The following is a 10,093-nucleotide window of genomic DNA, read 5'->3' as shown; positions in this document are numbered from 1 at the left end:
CAAACACATGGTTTGATGCCATTCCATACCCGCCGTTCCAGACATTATTATGAGCCGTCCTCCCCTCAGCAGCCTCCACTGCTATGGCTGTATCAAATATTTTATTCACCTAATAAATATGTGAAATGCCTAAACCTGTAATCATCCACGTTTTGTTACAGTGCAGTATGGGTAGTGAAGTAAAAAAGGTACGTACATACACTATATTTTAAGACCTGTAAAACAGGCTACCTCTAATATCTAAATATATCAGATCATTATCTATCAGCCAGTGGAAACATCTGACTACCAGAGCTGTTATCTGCGTGTTTCCTTGTTTCTCTCTCTATTCTGTGCCACCTCGGTTGATTGTATCTCTCCATAGCAGAGCTTTTTCCTCTGCACTATCTGTATAAGTGTCTGACCTCTCCAAACCACCAGGTGGCACTATGATGTCTTAGTCACAGTAGTCTCTGTGTAACTCCAGCCGCTGTCGTTCTTCTTCATCCAACAGGTTATTGTCGATGTATGAGAAGAGCTCATCGGATGTGGTGGGAGTGATGAATCTCTCATGGTCCACACCATCCTTGTCCAACAGCACCATGTTGAAGTAGGATCTGGAGATCCGGAAAGCCTGCCTGTATAACACACAGTACCAGATAACCATTTAGTGTCAAGTCAGTGATGGTGTATTTGATTGCCTGAAGATGCAGTGCAGCCAACATGATTATGTGAGGTCCCCTTACCTCAGACCCTCGATGACCTCAATGTCCAGGTGACGTCCCTTGATGCGGCCCACTTCTCGAGGGGGGGAACCGAGCAGCTCAATCACCGTCACTTGTCTTAGGTCCAGACCACAATCTGCTTTCTAGGCATGAAAACACCCCAAGCATGGTCACAATCATACAAACAAGCTGCTCATATTTCATTCACTGAACAGGCTTTTATTAAGTCCCGTAGTAGCTAACAGTGGGGCTCTCTTGTGGAAGCCTTATGTTCCACATAGGAACGAAGAGGACTTAGTAAAAGTAAGTTGAGTGCAGAAATTCCCTGACTAGCAGATAATGCCCTAACCATCCAGCTGTCTCTCTTGGCGCGTTCGACATTGCAAACTACTTTAAGGGTGAGTTGAGACTTACAGATTTATAGATCACCTTACCTCCTAAATAACTAGTCAATGTAGATCAGTCAGTCAGTCAATTTACCCATGATACATCACGGTTCTGATGCTGTTGAACACAGTCTCTTGACTCACCTGTACCATAAGGTTCTGGAGCTTGTAGTCTCCATGGGCTACGTTAGGTGCCGACACGATCAGAATCCTCCTCTTCTCATAGAACTGGTCCAGGAGGGCAGAAGCTGTGTTCACATCTGTTTTAAACTCCATTGCTGCACACGTGCGTGCGCACACAATAAAAAAAACAGTATTGTTGGTTTAATCACTGTATACTTTACATGTATGGGTTAAATTGCGAACACAACAAACCAGATGGTCTTTCAGAAGGTCATTGGCTCTAAATACTAACTGACACACTCGGTGGGGGCCTCAGTCCAGCTGCGGTCGAACTGGCAGACTCGGCTGGAGGTCCCCCGCCTCTCATGGCCCCCGTCACAGTGGTATTCGCACACCGCCCCATAGTTGTTCCCGTCAGAGTCACAGGTGAGGTAACCATGGAGAGGGGGCTTGAGGACTGGACACCTCCTGACTGGGGAGAGACAGAGAGCAGAGCCTGTATTCACAAAGCAATTGCTGTTCAGTTATGTATTTTAGATCATACAGACAGGGGGGACCTGATCCTAGATCAGCACTCCTACTCTGAGATGCTATGTGAATACGGGCCCAAAGCAAGCATCTTCGACCAGTACACACTGAACTGTGTGGAATCAGCCCTCTGACAGTACTGGAATATGATTACTCTTGGATGCCTATAAAGTGTTTATAGAAGTTCTCCATAAGGGAAATATGATTGTTGTTTATCACTGAAGGGAATTAGATGTATAATCAGTAAAAAAAATCCAGTATTTTGTTGCATGATGAGATGTATCAATTGAACGTTGAACATTTGTTTGTATAAAGTGTTTGTCCTGTAAGTCTGGGTTTTGCTCTAGTCCAAATGTCAGGTCATTGACATTGACAGTGATGCCTTACCCTCAACCCGAACAATGAACTTGCAGGCAGCCCTGTTCCTGGCTTGGTCGTGTGCTGTGTACCGGATAATGTTTATCCCCTCTTTAAAGTTGGTATCTGGGCGCTGGCCTATCAGCGTTACACTGCAAACAGACACAAAGAACGTTTCACCTCCAGATAAAGCAAAGGGGAAGAGGAAGAAGAGGAGAGGGGAAAAGGCAGTGAAAAAGGACTGACATACTCTAGTGTTTTATCAGCAGTATCCGTGGCAACCGGCGGGTCCCAGGACACTCTGACGGTTAGTTTCCCAGGCTCTGCGACCTTCACCCGGGACAGGGGACACTTTATTTTGGGAGGATCATGATCTGAAACAACACCAGTTTGGTAAACCAGTGAAGAAAAATAATAGAGAATAGATTTTTTGTTTTGTTAAATGTTAACATCTGTTGGTCTTGGTCAACTGAATCAATTCCTCTTTTGATGGAAGGGAACTTTGTAGATTAAAAATATCCATTGGTCTTGGTTTTGAGCCCAAAGCATGAAGGAGGAAATGAAATGTGGAAAGAGAGGCACTAAATGAGTATCTGTGTTGTGGAAGACATGCCCATTGGGAGCTGCCCAGGCTTATGAAAGACACAAACAAACAGAGTTGGAAAAACAATCAGCTTGAAAGATGGATTCCAAATGTTTTGCTGTGCGAATAGGGTGCATGTATCTCAAGATTAAATTACATTAATAAATAAAAAATATGCTGAATTGATCACATACCATTCACTTGCCTCCGGGCATATCAAACCAAAAAACACCACCTCAGTTTAACCCCACAGTGGAAAAGCTTTCAGAAAACATTTAAGACAGTAAACTTGGATGTGCTGACTAATCATACAGTGCCTTCAGAAAGTATTCACACCCCTTGACTTTTTCCGCATTTTGTTGTGTTACGGCCTGAATTTAAAATAGATTAAATTGAGATTTTGTGTCACTGGCCTACAAACAATACCCCATAATATCAAAGTGAATTTATCCTTTTAGAAATGTTTACAAATTAATTAACAATGAAAACCTGAAACGTCTTGAGTCCATAAGTATTCAACCTCTTTGTTATGGCAAGCCTACAGTGCATTCGGAAAGTATTCAGACCCCTTGACTTTTTCCACATTTTGTTACGTTACAGCCTTATTCTAAAATGGATTAAATAATGTTTTTCCCTCATCAATCTACACAATACCCCATAATGACAAAGCAAAAACACATTTTTATAAATTTTTGAAAATGTACTTGGCTTATCGCGCTCTAGCACAGGAAACCTGTTGGCTTTGGGACAAGTCTCTGAATGTCCTTGAGTGGCCCAGCCAGAGCCCGGACTTGAACCCGATCGAACATCTCTGGAGAGACCTGAAAATAGCTGTGTCCCCATCCAACCTGACAGAGCTTGAGAGGATCTGCAGAGAAGAATGGGAGAAACTCCCCAAATACAGGTGCGCCAAGCTTGTAGCATCATAACCAAGAAGATTCAAAGCTATAATCGCTGCCAAAGGTGCTTCAACAAAGTACTGAGTAAAGGGTCTGAATACTTATGTAAATGTGATATTTCAGTTTTTTATTTTTAATAAATTTGCAAACATTTCTAAAAACCTGTTTATGCTTTGTCATTATGGAGTATTGTGTGTAGATAGATTGATCAATTTAATCAATTTTAGAACAAGGCTGTAACGTAACAAAATGTGGAAAAAGTCAAGGGGTCTGAATACTTTCCAAATGCACTGTAAATAAGTTCAGGAGTAAACATTTGCTTAACAAGTCACATAATAAGTTGCATGGACTCATTCTGTGTGCAATAATAGTGTTTAACATGCTTTTTGAATGACTACCTCATCTCTGTACCCCACACATACAATTATCTGTAAGGTCCCTCAGTCAAGAAGTGAATTTCAAACACAGATTCAACCACAAAGACCAGGGAGGTTTTCCAATGTCTCGCAAAGAAGGGCACGTATTGGTAGATGGGAGAAGAAAAAAAAGCAGACATTAAATATTCCTTTGACCATGGTGAAGTTATTAATTACACTTTGGATGGTGTATCAATACACCCAGTCAATACAAAGATACAGGCGTCCTTCCTAACTCAGTTGCCGGAGAGGAAGGAAACCGCTCAGGGATTTCACCATGAGGCCAACAGTGACTTTAAAACAGTTACAGTTTAATGTCTGTGATAGGAGAAAACTGAGGATGGATCAACAACATTGTAGTTACTCCACAATACTAACCTATTTGACAGAGTGAAAAGAAGGAAGTCCGTACAGAATAAAAAATATTCCAAAACATGGATCCTGTTTGCAACAAGGCACTAAAGTAATACTGCAAAAAATGGCATAGCATCCTGAATTCAAAGTGTTATGTTGGGGGCAAATCCAATACAACATATTAATAAATAAATAATTGGTCATTTAGCAGACGCTCTTATCCAGAGCGACTTACTGGAGCAATTAGGGTTAAGTGCCTTGCTCAAGGGCACATCGACAGATTTTTCACCTAGTCGGCTCGGGGATTAGAACCAGCGACCTTTCGGTTACTGGCACAACGCTCTTAACCACTAAGCTACCTGCCGCCCTGAGTACCACTCTCCATATTTTCAAGCATAGTGGTGGATGCATCATGTTATGGGTATGCTTGTAATCATTAAGGACTGGGGAGTTTTTCAGGATAAAAAATAAATGGAATGGAGCTAAGCACAGGCAAAATCCTAGAGGAAAACCTGGTTCAGTCTGCTTTCCACCAGACACTGGGAGATGAATTCACCTTTCAGCAAGACAATAACCTAAAACACAAGGCCAAATCTACACTTGAGTTGCTTACCAAGAAGACAGTGAATGTTGTTACAGTTTTTACTTAAATCTGCTTGAAAATATATGGCAAGAGTTGAAAATATTTGTCTAGGAATGATCAACAACCAATTTGACAGAGCTTGAAGAATTTTGAAAAGAATAATGGGCAAACATTGTATATTGACTCTGGTGTGAATACTTATGTAAATGAGATATTTCTGTATTTTATTTTCAATACATTTGCAAACATTTCTAAATACATGTTTTCACTTTGTCATTATGGGGTATTGTGTGTAGATTGGTGAGAAAAAAATATATTTAATCTATTTTGAATTCAGGCTGTAACATAACAAAATGTGGAATAAGTCAAGGGGTATGAATACTTTCTGGAGGCACTGTATAGGCTGTACCTTCACAGATGGGCTCTGCCCCACTCCAGGACCCCCCATCCAGACAGGTGCGAGAGTGGTCCCCCTCGATCCGGTACCCCGGCTCACAGATGTAATCACACCTGGAGTCCACCACATATCCCTGGGTGCAGTGGTACGTGCCGTGCCAGATCAGGTGCAGCGCATTGCAACGAACCTCTGTGGAGTCGACACACCATAGTCAAAAAGAGATACAAATTACTCCTATGAAGGTTTTTCTAAAGAAAACTCAGGTCATTTTTCATTAACAATAGATGACATGTATCTGTCTGTATTCAGCCTGTACTCACGGCGGCAGTGACTGGTCCCAGACCAGCGACGGTTGGGCATGCACTGCACCAAGGTTCTGCCCAGCAGCTTGTAGCCCCGGTCACAGGTCATCTCGCAGCGGGTGCCCAGGGTGCTGTGGTAGTTCCCTCCACGGGGGGAGTGGCAGGTCACATCCCCATTGGCCAGCCTCAGAAAGTGACACCATCTTGGATCTGCATCAAAACAACACTGTTTAATCAGACACTGGAACACAGCGGCAAGACCAGTGTGCTACAGACCCAATTGACATCAAGAGATACTGATTTCAAAACAGTGATGATGTGGGGTACGCAGATTTCCAATTCAGTGTAAGTGTCCATTTACAGTATGACAAGCTTTTCCTGTGTTGTTGATAATGTTAGTGTTGTGACTGTGTGTTTCTCCTTACGTACTTTTGTAGTCCAGTCGGGGAGCATAGTACTCCTCCTCTGGCACAACCTCATTGTAGCTGCTGTGCAGTGTGGTTCCAGAGCCTGAAACCAATGACAGACTATTATTGTACTGTTCTTTCCCACCCATAAACCTACTTTTGTAATTATTTGCTTATTTGTGATAAATATCAAATGATTTTGATGTAGAACACGAAGAGTGGAATATAGGTCATGCAGAGAAAGTATTTTTGGCATGCTAATGGTTTTTCCACAAAGTCTCAGTTCTGCATAACCTGATTTCTGGTGCCTGAGCCAGCTTACTATTTGACACCTGGATTTCCAATAAGGGAAGTCGAAAAAAAACATGGAAACTCGCCAGGGGTTTGGATCCAAAACTGAAGTCCAGTCAAACCAGTATGTCTCTGACAAAAGACAGACTTTCTAGTTTGCCAACGTTTCATTTATTGCAACGTAAAAGTGTTTAAGCATCACATGGAAGTAAAAGGTGATAGTAAAGAGTGTAGGGAATGACTTAACTGGGCACACATTGCTGAATGTGCACTGAAATCATGACACATGAAGAAGATGAAGCTGGCAAGCAGAGGTCCTCTCTTCCATTTTGAATGTAATTACTAGTTAGTAATGGGTCTAAAGCTGCTAACATCTCTTTTTGCCTTCTTTATCATTACGCTGTATCTTTAAACCAAGGAGCTGAATCTAACTTTCCATACAGTAGGTCTCCCTTGCCACCCTCATTCTTTCCCCTCACTTGTGGTCTAGCCTATTTCATGAACATAATCCCTTGAAGGATATTTATAAGAGACTCTACTGTTTAGAAAGATGGCTGCCAGATTAGATTTTTTTTTCTGAGCTGAGTATTATCCCTGAGTACTTGTAACAACAAATTGGTCCAGATATTAGAATAGCTTTCCCAGCCTACAAGGATAGGTAATGTGTCATTACTTTTAATTTAGACCAATGAAAATTCAATTAATGCTGACACAACTCAATAAAGTTTATAATGTTGGTAATTTGGGCACTTGCAATAAGCTGCTAAACTTCCACTGGAAGAAGTTACAATGATGTTACAACAATTTTCATCAAATGCCTTGTTTCCAGTCTGACTCTGAATAACACATAAACATGCCAGTAGAGTTCTAGCACCCAAGTCTCCCTCATGTTAGCAAATCCAAGTGAGGATAATCCTTAATTTACTGTCTATAAACAGACTCTTTGGTATTCAAGATAGTTTACATTTCAGCAGCAGTCATACAATAAAATATAAACATCAACTTTATAGTTGAACATGTTCCAACCATTCTACAATGAACAATCATTCTGCAGTGATTGAAATCCTTTGTAACATGTCTCATCTTAGTAGACATGTAAGTAGCATTACTAGTCAAACACCTCTTTATCCTAACAGCCTATTTTCCATTATAACACTAATGCAGGATGCTACTGTGTCTGCCTGATGACGGTGAGGTTGTAAAAAGACAGACTCTGACACAACATGGATCACAGTAAGACCAGCCGGGCACACGTTCAACAGCTCCCAGAGAGCCGGTTACTTTACCAGGAAGATATGCAATGACCACTGCAGGGAGAACATCCAGCTAGGAGAAATGAGTCATATTGGAGGGGGTGGATTTCACAAGCCCACTATTCACTGCAGTCCAACTGTACTTGTTTCAATGGATATATTCTAATGTTCAGGTTTAGAAAGGTCATTCCCGATTAGCATCCTTTGTATTTCAGTTGGAGAAGTGGTAAATGACAAGAACGTGTGATAATAGCAATGGTGAGACATAGACAGAATCAATCCATTAGCCGACTAGATTTTTGCTTTGTGGTTTTGATTTCTTATCAACTGGCAGCAGGCATGAGTTTGGGTGGATCTGAGGTGACTCAAATCACTGTCTTGTAGGGGTCAAATTAGGGCCTTGCCACAGCTGGTCCGTGCACACTCAGTCATTTGTCTGTGACTGGAGTTGTAATTACATAGGTCTGAAAGGGGGTGACATGCTCAACATCAGATAGCAAACACAGGTGACTACAGTGAGGACTGAGGACTTCTATTCACCTACAAAACGTATCTATTCATGAAAAAATGCATAGATGACATATTTAGGCTTCTTTGCTCCCTCCTTTTTAACTGAAAAATAATGTTACAAGAGTGGATTCGTTTTTTTTCAGGAAATACCCCATGCTCTCTTTGTATTCTGTCAGGTCCCTCTAAAGATCCCACCACAGCTGCTTCCATTTACTGCCTTATAACTGTGGCGATGGAGGTATGTCCTCATTCCCCATTGCATGGAATGTATCATGGGACCATAGATGAGACTGACAGGGAATGCATTTGTCTCTACTGGCATTAATGATTTTGTCCAAATCATAACTGCTTATGCAACATCAGGCATATAATAACATGTGCATACATGTTGTACATCAAGGTTAATGCAAAGTTTAAACTGTGAGTAAAGAAACATATTAATAGTCAAATTGAAAGTACAGTATATCTAAATCGTACCTTCTTTGTGTCCCATCAGCGCTCTAATAAAGGTCACCATGAAGAGTAAAAGGATATGGAATCGTGACATGCCAACACGGTCTTGAAGCACAAATATTCAGATAAAAGGTGGTTCCACTGGGCATCTAGTGTCGCCAAGGTGGAGACCATTGACCAACGTACAGCGCAGAAAACTTGAAGGCAACAATGATACCGTCAATTAATTTAATCGATTTTTTTTACTGACAAAATCTTTAGCCTTGTTTTTGTTGTTGTATCTTTATGAGCCAAGAACAATCCCACCAACGCTCAAGACAAACCAGACTAGCGCCAACTTCTACTGACGAAGTCCTCCTCGTTTATCACATATACTGTTCGACAAATTACCGCTAGAAGGCGTTGTTGGACTACTTATGAAGGCTATCATGCAGCCCTAACCCACCAGTGGTTAAATAATTATATTGTTTGCACTAAAATCGTTAAGAATTCGTTATGGATTTTCTGTACTCTGGGTAAACCAAGGAGAAATGTTAAAATCCACCTACTGAACTAAATCATATTTTCAACATTTAATCTAAATGGAGCATCCTTTTTGCAGCTGTAGGATATTGAAACTGTCAATCATGTTGCTGACCGCACACTAGCCCAAACAACAAACGACGTAAAATGAATAATAGCGCGATCTGCCGACTGGTTGGGCTAACTGCACACGCATGAGGGGAAAATAAATTATACATTAAAGCGCCAATCAGCTTTTGAAACAATAACGAAGCATACTTCCCACCCTGTTTCGGTAAAAAGCTGAGGGATGGGGTTGGAGAAATGTAACCACTCTCAAATTCATATAGAACTATGGATGCAAGGACTGACCATCCATGATATCAAAATCAATGTTTTAAATAGTTTTGAGGCGGTATAGTTTTTGTTTACATTAACTTGTTTACAAACACTGGATTGAAACAAGCTTATTTTTGGGGTTCTGATTGGGTGCGACAGTCATGGGGCATTTATCAATTATATTCTTCAAGAATCAAATGGGCACATTTCATTAATTCAGAAGTCCATAAATGGATGAAGCAACTGCAGATTGCCTCTTTAAACACACTAAATTGCGTACTGACATCAGGGCGCAAAATCAGGTCTTTATCTCGTAAAACCAAGGCAGACACTAATAGTTTTGTAGGCTATCGGAATCAGTAGCCTATGTCTTTTTAATACAAATGTATTTATTGTGACTTTTGCCGCGTTCATGTGCTAGTCGGAAATAGCACGTCCGGAACTAGCACGTCCGACTTGCTGCGAACTGGTTGAACTCGGCACGTGTATAGCGGCATTAATCTGTATCTTGTAGCATTTGTATTTGTCATGTGTATACTGTCTCATCCGATTTGCCACAACTGAAGTTTCCTCTGTGAAAAATAAAGTTATTATATTCTGTTTCTATTATATTATTTTGTGGAACATCATAAATACAAGTGAATACAAAACTTCCCATAAATCCTCGGAAATTCCTCACAGGAAAGTGAAGCTGGATCAGTGACGAC

At 41.0% G+C, this 10,093-nt stretch overlaps 1 protein-coding gene across 1 annotated transcript; it reads right to left on the bottom strand.

The window, feature by feature from the left end:
- Positions 1–9: 9 nt before the first annotated feature.
- Positions 10–8,901, bottom strand: srpx2 (sushi-repeat containing protein X-linked 2). Its single transcript, XM_041838304.2, has 10 exons — positions 8,571–8,901; positions 6,062–6,142; positions 5,651–5,842; positions 5,343–5,519; positions 2,349–2,472; positions 2,129–2,250; positions 1,506–1,685; positions 1,235–1,368; positions 726–847; positions 10–617 (listed from the first exon to the last, which is right to left on the bottom strand). The coding sequence occupies exons 1-10, from the start codon at positions 8,638–8,640 to the stop codon at positions 437–439; spliced, it is 1,383 nt and encodes a 460-aa protein (XP_041694238.2). The 5' UTR covers positions 8,641–8,901; the 3' UTR covers positions 10–436.
- Positions 8,902–10,093: the final 1,192 nt, after the last annotated feature.

Source organism: Coregonus clupeaformis, chromosome 2 (genome assembly GCF_020615455.1).
Source record: "Coregonus clupeaformis isolate EN_2021a chromosome 2, ASM2061545v1, whole genome shotgun sequence".
In the NCBI taxonomy this organism is placed as follows: Eukaryota; Metazoa; Chordata; class Actinopteri; order Salmoniformes; family Salmonidae; genus Coregonus; species Coregonus clupeaformis.
The sequence above is the reverse complement of the archived record's forward strand: the minus strand, read 5'-3'. Positions and strand labels throughout refer to the sequence as shown.

What these genes read in the sequence shown, in the direction of transcription:
- srpx2 (XM_041838304.2), bottom strand. Translation starts at nt 8,640, where the DNA reads ATGTCACGATTCCATATCCTTTTACTCTTCATGGTGACCTTTATTAGA. An exon ending in GGCAGAGCCCATCTGTGAAG is followed by an intron (nt 2,473 to 5,342) that starts GTACAGCCTATA and finishes GTGTTGTTTCAG; the next exon opens with ATCATGATCCTCCCAAAATA. An exon ending in GTTCATTGTTCGGGTTGAGG is followed by an intron (nt 1,686 to 2,128) that starts GTAAGGCATCAC and finishes GTCTCTCCCCAG; the next exon opens with TCAGGAGGTGTCCAGTCCTC.